At 50.8% G+C, this 14,971-nt stretch overlaps 1 protein-coding gene across 1 annotated transcript; it reads left to right on the top strand.

The window, feature by feature from the left end:
* The first annotated feature begins 2,955 nt into the window (after positions 1-2,955).
* CAMP (cathelicidin antimicrobial peptide) lies at positions 2,956-4,947 on the top strand. The gene is made up of 4 exons (XM_032159121.2): positions 2,956-3,173; positions 3,815-3,922; positions 4,061-4,132; positions 4,755-4,947. The coding sequence occupies exons 1-4, from the start codon at positions 2,964-2,966 to the stop codon at positions 4,884-4,886; spliced, it is 522 nt and encodes a 173-aa protein (XP_032015012.1). The 5' UTR covers positions 2,956-2,963; the 3' UTR covers positions 4,887-4,947.
* Positions 4,948-14,971: the final 10,024 nt, after the last annotated feature.

Below are 14,971 nucleotides of genomic sequence, written 5' to 3'. Positions count from 1 at the left end.
GACGTCGTGATCTGCCCACTTCGGCCTTCCAAAGTGCTAGGATTACGGGTGTGAGCTACTGCGCCCGGCTAAGCCTCACTTTTTTTTTTTTCTCATTCCTCCTTGCCTAGAATCTTCTGATCACTCTATTAATGGGCTGAGCCATTATGAAAAAGGCGAGCTGGTGAGAGCCTCCTTTCTCCCTCCCTAGGAGGAAGGGGCAGCCATGGGTTCTAAAGGTCTAAAGTCAGCCTCCCTACCTCAGGTAGTGGACACCGACCTGCATGTGCCGAGGGCAGGACTCACTCCTGGAACCTGGGAAGCCTGGACCTTGTGCGATGGCCCCGAGAGGGAAAGCAAGTGCCCCTGAGTCCAGACTTCTGCAGTTGCATCAGAGGGCCTATGCAAGCTGCTTGGGCTCTGGCCGATTTCATGTGAGGGCATTTCCAGCACTGGCCGAGGTGGAACGTCCTCTTGAGGCAGCTGGAAAGGGGCTCTGAATATGCCAGATCTGACCTAGAGGAACACAGGAGCATGCAGCTCTCACGCCTTAGCCTAAGGACTAACATTGCCATCTGCTTCTCCCCGGTTTGGCTTCTTGGGGATCGTGAAGCCAGTCAGAAGGGTGGAGGAAGCAGGAGAGCCCTGAGAGGCCTGATATCCCTGGATGGCCCTTTTCCCAACAGCCATAAAGGACCTGATGTGCAAGCCCTGCTTGACCAAGAGTCCAGTGGGGCAACACTTGAACTGTGAAACCAGGTTGCACAGAAGCCCACTTCTTCCTTCTCTCAAGGTCAGGTGTGCAACCGGTGGCCTTCGTCCAGGCTTCCACCTTCCAGGAGCCCTGCTGTCCAAGCCCCCAAGTGTCCCACAGGCCAACTGAGGTCAAGAGGTACCCCAGGCCTCAGGGCCACATGGCCAGTCCACAGAGGAGCTGGAACCAGAATTTGCCTCATGGACGCTGGACCGCTCTATCACTTTGGCCCTTTATCTCTCCCGGCTGTGATCTCTCCCTCTCCCAACACCAGCCAGCCATCCCAGCTTGGTGTCTCAGCCAGAGCGCCAAACAGGGAGTAATTTGAGGTCGAATCAGGAGAGACTTCCTGGAAGATGTAGGGGCAAAGAGGAGATTGCTGTGCCTGGTTGGAGGTCAGGGAAAGCTTCATGAGGTGAAAGGGCAGGCCAAACAGAAGGATCGGGGCAGAGCTGGGAGAAAGAGCAGGAGGCTCAGATGAGCCTATGTGATGGGGGCATACGTGACAGTCTGGCACTTGGGGTGTGCAGGGCTGGGGTGAGGGCAGTGGGAACAAAAAGGCCACAGGCCCTGATGCCAGCCTAGGGGGTGTGTGGGCTCCTGAAGGTAGAGGGTTGAAATGGCCAAATTGGTGGTTTAAAGGAACCCCTGGACAATGGTGTGGAGGGTGGACTATGGTCTGGGGAGACCCTGAAACCTAGAGAAGGTGGAGTCTGGAGGCTGGGGCAGCACTGCATGGGAGAGAAGATGGCGGCAGGAGCCAGGCAGGGGTGGAGGGGGAGGCCAGAGGGGAGTGCTTTCAGGAGGAAGGAGCCGAAGGTGCTTCAGGGCTCATGCAGCGGGCACTCAGCAGAAGAGCAGTCAAGGGGGCCCAGTGGGGACAACCGAGACATTCATGGGAGTCTTGAACTCAGAGATACAGACTGGGTGGTGTCTGCCTATTATAACTGGTGTCCTGGGACAGGGTGTCCCCAGGGAAACCCAAGGCCAGGGAAGAGAAGCAGCCCAGGAGGCGACCCCACACGCTCTCAATATTAAGAAGACAGCCCTTAGGGGAGACCAAGAAGGAGCCACCAGGGAGGCAGGAGGGACAGCAGGAGAGTGGCATCAGGGGAGACTGGGGCAGCAGGAAGGAAGGCTCATCAGTGCCTGTGCAGACAAAGACCAGGCTTGAGGGTGGCCAGTGGACCAAGGGTGGGTTGGCCAGCCTTCAGTGGCCTCCAGTATGAAGAAGAATGAAAAGATGGCATCAACAAGTGTAGACAACCTTTCCTAAGACTTGGCTTGGGAGAAGCCAGGGTGAAAGGCCATGTCTGGAGGGGCTTGGAAACATTTTGAGACTGAAAGAAACAGCGAAGAAGGATGCAGAAGGGGGTAGATGGAGCAGAGCCTTCGTCTGGCTGACGGCTGGGTCCAGAGAGCAGGTGGTATGGCCTTGAACTGAAAGGGCAACTTGTCCCTTGCAAGAGTGAGTCTCTAGGTTGGGGGTGGCTACTGTCTTCATTTACCAGTTCTTTTTTTTTTTTTCATACTGAGTCTCACTCTGTTACCTAGGCTGGAGTGCAGTGGCATGATCTCAGCTAACTGCAACTTCTGCTTCCCGGGTTCAATGAGTTCAAGTGAGTCCCATGCCTCAGCTTGTAGCTGGGACTACAGGTGTGAGCCACCATGCGTGGCTAATTTTCATATTTTTAGTAGAAACGGGGTTTCACCATGTTGGCCAGGCTTGTCTCGAACTCCTTATCTCAGGTGATCCGCCCACCTCAGCCTCCCAAAGTGCTGGGATTATAGGCATGAGCCACCATGCCCTGCCTCATTCATCAATTCTTAATCGAGATGCCTACAGGGTGCCAGGCAATGCCTAGAGCTGGAGATTTAGCAGTCCATCACCTTGACTGCTGAGGAGTAGAAGGATGTAGAATAGGCACCTGGCTCTCTTCCTCTCTGGAGGGACTTAACACTCTTGAGCAACCCTGGCTATGACGATCTCCTGTTGGGTCTGGGAGATTGCCAGGGATGGAGAAACCACTTCCTCATCTTGCACACAAGGAAGGCCTCACTCACTGCCCAGCAAGTCCTGTGAAGCAATAGATAGCAGCTGAAGCAAACCCCAGCCCACACCGTGGCAGGCAGCCAGGGATAGGTGGATCAGGAAGGCTCCTGGTTGGGCTTTTGCATCAGGCTCAGGCTGGGCATAAAGGAGGCTCCTGTGGGCTAGAGGGAGGCAGACATGGGGACCATGAAGACCCAAAGGGATGGCCACTCCCTTGGGGGGTGGTCACTGATGCTCCTGCTGCTGGGCCTGCTGATGCCTCTGGCCATCGTTGCCCAGGTCCTCAGCTACAAGGAAGCTGTGCTTCGTGCTATAGATGGCATCAACCAGCGGTCCTCAGATGCCAACCTCTACCGCCTCCTGGACCTGGACCCCAGGCCCACGATGGTGAGCTTTAGGGGAGGTTCTGCTGTGCTCTGGCTGGGCTTGGCCACCTGTTGTTCCTTCTGCTCCTGCTGCACCGCCTGCCAGAAGGGCATCTCCCCCTTTAAGTGTGGTCCCGTGTTTTCCAGGGAACCTTCTAGAGCTCGTGTCTTCTCCCAGCATGAAAGCTTCCTGCCTTATAATTCCTGCTGTGGCAGAGATACCCTCACCCCGACCCCATGCAGGTGTTGGGACTTCTGCGAGCTCCAGGCACTAGAGTGGGGTCATTGGCTCTGGGCAGTGACCTCCTCTGCTTTAAGTCTCTTCTGTACCACATTACCCCACACAGGGAAGAACTCTGTCCAGACTTTAGGTTCCAGTGGGCATGTCTTGTCCCCCAGGAAGCCCCCTGACTTCCCTTGCCCCCACCCCAGAGTGGGAGAGGCTCCTTGTTAGAGCTCATCTGAGGTCTGCTCCTACTCACTGTTCACCTAGGAGGGTAGGAATGGCTCAGTCCTCCTCCCCTCAGTACCCCAGTGCCAAGCCCAGCACCCAGTGCCCATCGCACATCAGGTACTGTTGAAAGCCTGCCCTCTTGGTGGGGAGGTCATGGACACAAATCAGAAAATACAAGAATGGGCCTCCCCATTTCCTCCTCTGACTAGGATGGGGACCCAGACACCCCAAAGCCTGTGAGCTTCACAGTGAAGGAGACAGTGTGCCCCAGGACGACACAGCAGTCACCGGAGGATTGTGACTTCAAGAAGGACGGGGTGAGGCTGGGGGTTGGGGGTGTTGGTGGGTGCCTCCCAAGTTGCTGAACAAGGGGCACCTGGGGAATATTTCCCACTGGGACAGGGCTGGGAGGTTATGGCAAATGGTTTCAAGTTTGACCTTGAGCTTCTTTCCAGCTGGTGAAGCGGTGTGTGGGGACAGTGACCCTCAACCAGGCCAGGGACTCCTTTGACATCAGTTGTGATAAGGTGAGTGAGCTGTTCTGGGATGCAGGGGCTGATGGGGGCATAGAGTGTGGACCATCTAATGGGTCAATTAACTACTCCCCCAGCCTAGGGCAGAGAAAGCCCCTCCTACCCAGGGCTCTTCCCCAAACCTGAGCTCCATCTCTAGGGCCGGCTCTGGAATCCCTTAGAGCGGTAGCTCTCCAAGTGTAGCCCTTCCTGGGGACTCATTAGATATGCAAATTCTCAGGCCCTACTCAGACCCACTCAGACAGACCCTGGGTAGGGCCCAGAAATTCGTATTTTGATAAGCTTTCCAGGAGATTCCGGCTCCTGTAAAGTTTGAGAGCCACTGTCTAAGAGTACTCAGCTCTCAGCCCTGTGTTCCCATCTCAGTGTTGCTGGGCTGGGCTGTGTGACCCTGCAGAGCCCCTCACCATCTCCGGGACTCAGTTTTCTCATCTTTTTACTGGGTGTAGAGAGAGATTCAATCACATGCTTCAAAGGTCACAGCCAGAGGTTGAACTGGGGCCCCAAAGCTCCTGTGGGGGCCTACGAAGAGGGGCGTCTAGGTGGGGAGGGGTCTTGGATTGACCCTGGGTACACCCCCGACAAGGAACCTGTTTCTTCCTGTACACAACCCCAGGATAACAGGAGATTTGCCTCGCTGGGCAATTTCTTCCGGAAAGCTAGAAAGAAGATTGGCGAAGAGTTTAAAAGAATTGTCCAGAGAATCAAGGATTTTTTGCAGCATCTTGTACCCAGGACAGAGGCCTAGTGTGTGCCCTACCCTGGCTCAGGCTTCTGGGCTCTGAGAAATAAACTATGAGAGCAATTTCCTCAGGCTTCAGTCTCACTTGTTTTGCCTCCTCTCTCTCACCACAACTGAGCCCTTAGCTCAGGGAGGCCACGTGTGAGTGTGAGTGTGTGTGAGTGTGACACAGAGGTGGCGAGGGCAGTGTTCCATCCCGGAGGACAAAGGGTAAGGCAGCAGGGCCAAGAGGTCCAAGATGGCATCCCCATTCTCAGTGGAACCCCCAGCGGGGAATTAAGGAGCTCTACTCTGTGTGTGGTGGTGGGGAATGCTGTGGAGCTGTTCCTGCTCATGGGGAGGTGACATTTGAGGGAGGGGCCAAGCATGTTGTTAATACTCAGAAAAGCATGGTCCAGTCCCATGGGTGGCTGGCCAACTGGGTGCGGTCTGCCTGCAGGTACAATTCCCATAAAATTCCAATGCTTCCTAAAAGACTTAACTCAGGAAAGCCCATAACTCCTGGCATTTCCTCTGGCATTGGGACACATCACAGTTTCTTCAGGTGGGTAGCAGATTTAACTTGTGAGCTTGTATTTAGGGATTGTTAAAAACAAGAATATGGCCATGCGTGGTGGCTCACACCTGTAATCCCAGGATTTTGGGAAGCAAGGCAGGTGGATTGCTTGAGCTCAAGAGTTTCAGACCAGCCTGGGCAACATGGCAAGCCCTGTCTCTAGTAAAAATACAAAAATGAGCTGGGCGTGGTGGTGCATGCCTGTAGTCCCAGCTACTCGGGAGACTGAGGTGGGAGGATTGCTTGAGCCTGGAAGGCAGAGGTTGCAGTGAGCTGAGATTGTGCCACTGCACTCCAGCCTGGGTGACAGGGTGAAACAAAGGTGAGTGGGCTCATAAAAACCAAAGACCTGCCAGGTGCAGTGGCTTATGCCTGTAATCCCAGCACTTTAGGAGGCTGAGGCTGGTTGATCACCTGAGGTTGGGAGTTCGAGACCAGCCTGACCAACATGGAGAAACCCTGTCTCTACTAAAATTACAAAAATTAGCCAGGCCATGGTGGCACATGCCTGTAATCCCAGCTACTTGGGAAGGCTGAAGCAGGAGAGTCACCTGAACAGGAGGCAGAGTTTGTGGTGAGCCGAGATCGTGCCACTGCACTCCAGCCTGGGCAACAAGAGCGAAACTCCATCTAAAAACAATAAATTAAATAAAATAAAAACCAAAGACCAAGAATATGCTGGGTGTGGTGGTGCACACCTGTAGTCCCAGCTACTTGGGAGGCTCAGGTGGGAGGGTCACTTGAGCCCAGGAGTTTGAGGCTGCAGTGAGCTATGATCATGCTAGTTCACTCCAGCCTGGGCAAAGGAGTGAGACCTCATCTCTAAAAGAAGCAAACAAACAAAAAAAGGAGAATCCTGCTCAGTGGAGTGAGGTGCTGTGGCTAGAAGAGACATGCAGAGTGTGACACACAGGTCGTGACTCTGTTGTGCTGGTGTTTCAGACATGGCTCGTGTCCTCCCCACTCACCATTCTGTAGCCACTAGAAGCACCTGTAGCTTTTTGCTATGGGGTTGCTCAACTGGAAGTACTGGGAAGTCTGTGCTCCAGGGAGCAGCCTCAACCAAGGATAGGTGGGAGTTGGTGGAAAAATATTTTTTCTTCTCACCCTTGGGGGGCACACTCAGAGGTGTGTTTCACATCTCCCAGAGGTCCCCAGGTGGGCTACCTTCAACAAAGACCTGTTCATGACCACATCCTCTTCTGACTTGTTCGTGCCCTGTCTCACTTCTCTACACTCCTGCAGGTGCTTTCTTTTTTTTTTTTTTTGAGACGGAGTCTTGCTCTGTCGCCCAGGCTGGAGTGCAGTGGCGCGCTCTCGGCTCACTGCAAGCTCCGCCTCCCAGGTTCGCGCCATTCTCCTGCCTCAGCCTCTCGAGTAGCTGGGACTACAGGCACCCGCCACCACACCCGGCTAATTTTTTGTATATTTAGTAGAGATGGGGTTTCACCGTGTTGGCCAGGATGGTCTCGATCTCCTGAACTTGTGATCTGCCTGCCTCAACCTCCCAAAGTGCTAGGATTACAGGCATGAGCCACCACGCCTGGCCTAAATTTTTAGGACTTTTTTGAGCTCGGTGTTAAATTCTTGGCAGCTTAAAATTGGCCATGGTGGGAGGGAATATTTACACCATGGAAATCTGCAAATGATGCAAAGCAGCATCCCCAACCCTAGCTGTCACACCACTGCCCAGACTGAGGGAGGGGTCACTCGCAAGGATACCAAGAGCCTGTGCTGACTGCATCTATTTCCAGTTTCCTCCCAGGATTACCCATCCTGCTACCGTGACAACCCTCCTATTACCCCTGCCCTGCCTTGCCCTTTGATAGTCTACATGGGCATTAGTGAGATGGCCCTCACCATGGACCAGATAGATATAATCCAGGATGGATTTTTTTTTTTCAAGATAGACTCTTGCTCAGTCACCCAGGCTGGAGTGCAGTGGCGTGATCTTGGCTCACTGCAACCTCTGCCTCCCGGGTTCAAGCAATTCTCCTGCCTCAGCCTCCAGAGTAGCTGGGACTATAGGCATGCACCACCACACCATGTGGTGCCCGCCATGTGCCCAGCTAATTTTTGTATTTTTAGTAGAGATGGGGTTTCACCATGTTGGGCAGGCTGGTCTTGAACTCTTGACCTCATGATCTGCCTGCCTCAGCCTCCCAAAGTGCTAGGATTACAGGTGTGAGCCACTGCGCCTGGCCTTGGATTTTAATATATATTCATTGCTATTATAGTCATTTTAATCTTCTGACTTCATTTTATTTATTTATTTTTTGAGATGGGGTCTCACTCTGTTACCCAGGCTGGAGTGCAGTGGCAGGATCTTGGCTCACTGCAACCTCCACCTCTCAGGCTCATGCAATCCTCCCACTTCAGCCTCCTGAGTAGCCGGAACCACAGGTGTGCACTACCACGCCCGGCTTATTTTTTGTATTTTTAGTAGAGACGAGGTTTTGCCATGTTGCCCAGGTTGGTCTCAAACTCCTGAGTTCAAGTGATCTACCCACCTCAGCCTCCCAAAGTGCTGGGATTACAGGCATGAGCTACCACGCCGGGCCCAGTATCTTGATTTTTAGCATGCAGACTAGTTTTGCCTGATTTTGAACTTTATATATTTTTTATTTTTATTTTTTATTTTTTTTTGAGACGGAGTTTCACTCTTGTTGCCCATGCTGGAGTGCAATGGGGCGATCTCGGCTCACTGCAACCTCCGCCTCTTGGGTTCAAGTGATTCTCCTGCCTCAGCCTCCCGAGTAGCTAGAATTACAGGCATGCTCCACCATGCTGGCTAATTTTTTTCTTTTTTTTTTGAGACAGAGTCTTGCTCTGTTGCCCAGGCTGGAGTGTAGTGGTGTGGTGTGGGCTTACTGCAACCTCAGCCTCCCAGGTTCAAGCAATTCTCCTGCCTCAGTCTCCAAAGTAGCTGGGACTACAGGTGCGTGCCATCACACCTGGCTAATTTTTTGCATTTTTAGTAGAGACAGGGTTTCATCGTATTAGCCAGGATGGTCTTGATCTCCTGACCTCATGATCCACTCATCTTGACCTCTCAAAGTGCTGGGATTACAGGTGTGAGCCGCTGTTCACGACTTAATTTTGTATTTTTAGTAGAGACAGGGTTTCTCCATGTTGGTCAGGCTGGTCTCGAACTCATGACTTCAGGTGAACCACCCACCTTGGCCTCCCAAAGTGCTGTGATTACAGGCGTGAGCCACAACACCCAGCCTTGATTTTGAACTTTAAATAAGTGGAATGATATGATACATATGCTTTTTGCCTGGCTTCTCTCTCTTCATATTATGTTGGTGATATCACCTCTGTTGATGATGTGAGGTAGGGATCAAGTTTCTTTTTTTCTTTTTTCATATGGATATCTAATTGACCCAGCACCTTTCATTGAAATAATTATTTCCCAACCCTGACATATATATATATATATATTTTTTTTTTTTGAGATGGAGTCTCGCACTCTCGCCTAGGCTGGAGTGCAGTGGTGCCATCTCAGCTCACTGCAAGCTCTGCCTCCCGGGTTCACGCCATTCTCCTGCCTCAGCCTCCTGAGTAGCTGGGACTACAGGTGCCTGCCATCACGCCCAGCTGATTTTTTGTATTTTTAGTAGAGATGAGGTTTCACCATGTTAGCCAGGATGGAAATCTCCTGACCTCGTGATCTACCCGCCTCTGCCTCCCAAAGTGCTGGGATTACAGGCGTGAGCCACCATGCCCAGCCTGACATATTTTTTAAATACTGTTTTATTTTCTGATTATAAAATCAAGACACATGCCAAGCATGGTGATATGTGTTTGTAGTCCCAGCTACTTGGGAGGCTGAGGCAGGAAGATCACTTGAGCTCAGGAGTTTTAGAATAGCCTGGATAACATAGCGAGATCCCCATCTCTAAAAAAATTTTTTAAAAAATTAAGACACATTGGCCGGGCGTGGTGGCTCACGCTTGTAATCCCAGCACTTTGGGAGGCCGAGGCGGGCGGATCACGAGGTCAGGAGATTGAGACCACGGTGAAACCCTGTCTCTACTAAAAATACAAAAAATTAGCCGGCCGTGGTGGCGGGCGACTGTAGTCCCAGCTACTCAGAGAGGCTGAGGCAGGAGAATGGCATGAACCTGGGAGGCGGAGCTTGCAGTGAGCCAAGATTGCGCCACTGCACTCCAGCCTGGGTGACAGAGCGAGACTCCGTCTCAAAAAAAAAAAAAAATTAAGACACATTAAAAAGCCTTGACAATCCTGAGCATTGATAAAGTTGTGGAGGGTGGAGCCATCCTGGGGAGCCATTGGGAAGTACCTAATAAATACGAATATAGGTACACCTGCGAACCAGCCATTCTACCCCTTGGTCTACGGCATAGAGCAGCTGTTCTCCAGGTATTGTCTGGGGAACCCCTGGGGGCAACGTGAGACTTTCAGTGGGTCTGTGAGGTAAGATATATATTTTTTCTCTCTAAATAGCTCATAAGTGGAGTTTTGGAGACTATGTGGTATCTGATATCTTTGGGGAACAGCTTCAACACAACATCCTGGTGACCTTGCACATATCCACGTAGGCCATGCAGGCAAGTTTTGAACCACGGTTTTGTTTTGTTTTTTTCTTTTTGAGATGGAATCTTGCTCTGTTACCCAGGCTGGAGTGCTGTGGCGTGGTCTCAGCTCACTGCAACCTCCGCCTCCCAGGTTCAAGTGATTCTCCTGCCTCAGCCTCCCAAGTAGCTGGGATTACAGGCGCCTGCCACCACGCCCAGCTGATTTTTTTGTATTTTTAGTAGAGACGGAGTTTCACTATGTAAGCCAGGCTGCTCTTGAACCCTTACCTCAGGTGATCCACCTACCTCAGCCTCTCAAAGTGCTGGGATTATAGGCGTAAGCCACCACGTCCAGCTTGAACAACAGTTAATCTGAATCTTGGCAGAATTCCCTGTGGTCCTTCCTGGGACAAGAGAGCCTAGAAGCTTGTGAGGAGCTGCTCCCCTAGGCCACTTCCAACTTGCCTCCCTATATCTCCTGGTAGGGTTCTGGTGAGATATGTGGCTTTCTGCCTTGGCCCTTTAGGGTTTAGTTGTATACTCTGAAACCACTTAACCGGCTGGGCATGGTGGCTCATGCCTACAATCCCAGCACTTTAGGAGGCAGAGGTGGGTGGATCACCTGAGGTCAGGAGTTCTAAAACAGGCTTGCCAACATGGCAAAACCCCACTACTAAAAATAACCTGTAATCCCAGTTATTCAGGAGGCAGAGGCAGGAGAATTGCTTGAACCTGGGAGGCAGAGGTTGCAGTGAGTTGAGATTGTGCCACTGCCCTCCAGCCTGGGAGACAGAGCAAGATTCTGTTTCAAAAAAAAAAAAAATTAATTAATTAGAAAAAAATGGCCGGGCACGATGGCTTATGCCTGTAATCCCAGCACTTTGGGAGGCCGAGGCAGGCAGATCATTTGAGGTCAGGAGTTCCAGACCAGCCTCGCCCACATGGTGGAACCCTGTCTCTGCTAAAAATACAAAAATTAGCCGGGCGCGGTGTCATGCGCCTGTAATCCCAGCTACTCGAAAGGCTGAGGCAGGAGAATCGTTTGAACCTGGGAGGGAGAGGTTGCAGTGAGCTGAGATCATGCCATTACGTTCCAGGCTGGGTGGCAGAACGAGACACCATCTCAAAAATAAATAAATAAAATAAATAAAAATAAAACCACATAACCATCACAGTCACTTAAAACCAACAGTAAGTGCAAAACTATGCCTACTGGTGCATGCACATTCCCTGATCTCTCTATTGTTTTAACTCCAGATCTCAGCTGCTTTAAGGAATAAAAATCTCCTTGGGGGCCTGCCTCCTCTGCATTGCTCTGCATTCCCTGAACTCCCAGCTGAGGAGATAAGGTGGTCTTATCTGCAGCTGGAGCGCCTATGTAAAACTGTTTTTGCAAAAAAAGGACTTGATAGAGTTTGGACAAAACTTGCAGTGCAGAGAAAAAAAGTCAAAGTAACTATGTGGTTTGGGTGGATTCATTGTGTGTAAAAATGTATAATTGGTATTAACAGTGTATTACATCTTTGAACCTTAAATGCTCATAAAATGTTAGAGAAAATTGCTTTGATATCCAATGCTATAAATGATGTTCTGTTGATTGGCAAGCCAGAAATGTCTACTTTCTGTGTTAACAGCAGTCAGCATGGGTGACTGGTAAACCCCAACAAAACTCAGAGGACTGTTTGCCAATTAAAATTTCTTGAAAAAACATGGGTGGATTCACAAGGCTAATCTCTCCGGCCATCAAAGAACAATTGCTGCCTCTTACAAAGTAAGAACTCTATGTTCCCAGTATTAACACTACTGCTGCATGCCAAACTTGTAACTCCTATCAAAAGCCGGCCCATTTATCTTCCAGTAAAAAACTGGCCATACTACACAGGAGTCTGGCCCCACCTGCATCTGCAGCGATCTTTGACCTCCACCCCTCCAGGCTAATGGCTGTACTTTTCTTCCCAGGTTTTTCCTCTATTCAGGTTTTAAAGTGCTTCAGTCCATTCAGTTAACTCTGGCCCCACTGTGGCCCTTGAAACTAATCTGTTATGTTTTATTCGATGGACATTTCACAGACCCAAGTAGCTGATCCTGCCAAATGTATTGTGGAAATAGATGCTTTCAGTATGAGCGATATTTGTCCTGACCTTAAGGGATGCTCCCAATGGGGAAAGGCCACTGTTAGGACAGTGGCAGTGGGACAAGTGCACAACTGGGAGCCCACCAGGCCACATGATGGCAGTAAAGCAGCATATAATACAAGGCTGGGATGGTGTGGGGGCACTCTACCCACTAAAGAGCCAGGAGAGGCAGAAGTGCTAAAGGAAACCCGACACCCTGTGTGGACTGCCCTCCCACTCAGCCAATTAGTCCCAAAGAGCCTTAACATTAAGAGTGTGGGTGACTGGTAAGTATGCAGACTGGAGCCTGTGGCAAAAAGATGTAGCCACTAATCAACGGTCCCCCTGTGGACATGGATAAAGCATTTGTCGGCCGGGCGGGGTGGCTCACGCTTGTAATCCCAGCACTTTGGGAGGCCGAGGCGGGCGGATCACAAGGTCAGGAGATCGAGACCACGGTGAAACCCCGTCTCTACTAAAAAATACAAAAAATTAGCCGGGCGTGGTGGCGGGTGCTTGTAGTCCCAGCTACTCTGAGAGGCTGAGGCAGGAGAATGGTGTGAACCCGGGAGGCGGAGCTTGCAGTGAGCCGAGATTTCGCCACTGCACTCCAGCCTGGGGGAGAGAGCAAGACTCCGTCTCAAAAAAAAAAAAAAAAAGCATTTGTCTGATGCCACTACCAGGTATATCCTTCTTGAGAGGAAATTATTGGCTTGTTATTGGCTGTTAGTGGACATTGAGAGACTAACAAAGCAACAGCAGGTGTTATTATGCCCTGACATCCATGAGAGGGTCAAAAATGAAAACACCAACAAAACGGATTTTTCCCAGGAAAGAAATAAACTAAGAGTGTAGCAGGAAGAGCCGCAGACAAAACCCCTCACACACAGAGTTGAGGAAGGAAAGGGCTTTATTCGGCCGGGAGCGTCGGCAGACTTACGTCTCCAAAAACCAAGCTCCCCAAGTGAGCAATTCCTGTCCCTTTTAAGGGCTTACAACTCTAAGGGGGTCCACATGAGAGGGTCATGATCCATTGAGCAAGCAGTGGGTACATGACGGGGCGGGGGGGCTGCATGCATTGGTAATCAGAACGGAACAGAACAGGACAGGGATTTTCATGATGCTTTTCCATACAATGTCTGGAATCTATAGATAACACAAACAGTTAGGTCAGGGGTTGATTTTTAACTATCAGGCCCAGGGCGTGGCACCAGGCTGTCTGCCTGTGGATTTCATTTCTGCCTTTTCGTTTTTACTTCTTTTTTCTTTGGAGGCAGAAATTGGGCATAAGACAATATGAGGGGTTGTCTCCTCCCTTAAGAGTTTAACATGTGCAGGAAAAACTGGCTAGTCACCTTCTAGATATGGCTGTCTCAAATGTGGGGGTCTGTGCCAGAGCTTCTTGGGGGCTTTGGTACACCACTGTTTCTGAAATGTCTGGGCCTGATTCGGGGACACATCAGCTCTGTTAAAGGCTGATGGGGTGCATTGGGCCACTGCAGCTGTTCAGCCTCCAGGAAATCCTTTTTTTTTTTTGAGATGGAGTTTTGCTCTCCTTGCCTAGGCTGGAGTGCAATGGCACGATCTTGGCTTACTGCAAACTCCGCCTCCCGGGTTCAAGTGATTCTCCTGCCTCAGCCTCCTGAGTAGCTGGGATTACAGGCATAAGCCACCACGCTCCACTAATTTTGTATTTTCGGTAGAGACGGGATTTCACCATGTTAGTCAGGCTGGTCTCGAACTCCCGACCTCAGGTGATCCACCCACTTTGGCCTCCCAAGGTACTGGGATTACAAGCATGAGACACCGCACCCAGCCGGAAATCTGTTTTAAACTGCAATGGAAAAGGGGAGAGAGAGTGAGAGAGAGAGCAGAGCTCTGGGTTGTGGTGTTTGCTCTGGAAAATATCTCCTACAATTCATCTTGTTAACATTTTCACTGACTGGTGGGGAGTAGCCGATGGACTGGCAATGTGGTCTGGTGCCTGGCAGTGGGGCAACTTGACGATTAAGTCTCAAAGACTAAGGTCTTTGTAGGGATGAATATTATGGCAGCAGACTGCACTGTACCCACAGCCCCATTCATGACTCTTCTTGCCCATGAAAAACAGCCATTCAAAGATGAACATCAATGGAATCAACAAGTTAATCAGACCTGTGCTGGCCAGGTAAGGATCATGGCCATGTGGACATACTATCACACAAGGCATGGTAATCCATCTGCAACTCAGGACTGCACCCCCAAATTCGGCATAGTGATTCCAGCACGGGAGGCCAAGGAAGTCCGGCAAGTGTGCCTGACTGCCGGCTACACAGTTGGGTGACAAAGGGAACTCCAGGGTGCATAAACAGGGGTGCTATCCCTGTCTGCACAATAGACATGGGCCAGACTATTCGAGGATTCTTAGATGGACTATGTTACATATTTAGATTTCCTGAACACATCTAATCAACAATGGGCTACTTTTACAGTAAAAAGTACCCCAGAGGCCGGACGCTGTGGTTCACGCCTGTAATCTCAGCCCCTTGGGAGGTCAAGGTGGGTGGAACATCTAAGGTCAGGAATTTGAGACCAGCCTGACCAACATGGTGAAATCCCGTCTCTACCAAAAATAGAAAAATTAGCTGGGTGCGGTGGTGGGCACCTGTGGTCCCAGCTACTTGGGAGGCAAAGGCAGGAGAGTCGCTTGAACCCATGAGGCAGAGGTTGCAGTGAGCCAAGATTGCACCATTGCACTCCAGCCTGGGTGACAGAGCAAGACTCTGTCTCAAAAAAAAAAAAAAAAAGAAAACCCAAAACTCTCTGTAGTGGTGATAAAAAGTTGCATTGCCTGACTTCTTGCTGGCTTTTTGAGGTAAGGGTATGTGCAGTCATCAAGCT

The sequence above is a fragment of the Hylobates moloch genome, unplaced genomic scaffold (genome assembly GCF_009828535.3).
Source record: "Hylobates moloch isolate HMO894 unplaced genomic scaffold, HMol_V3 SCAFFOLD_8, whole genome shotgun sequence".
NCBI lineage: Eukaryota > Metazoa > Chordata > Mammalia > Primates > Hylobatidae > Hylobates > Hylobates moloch.
Note: the sequence above shows the minus strand (reverse complement) of the source record. Positions and strands in the feature narration are given on the sequence as shown.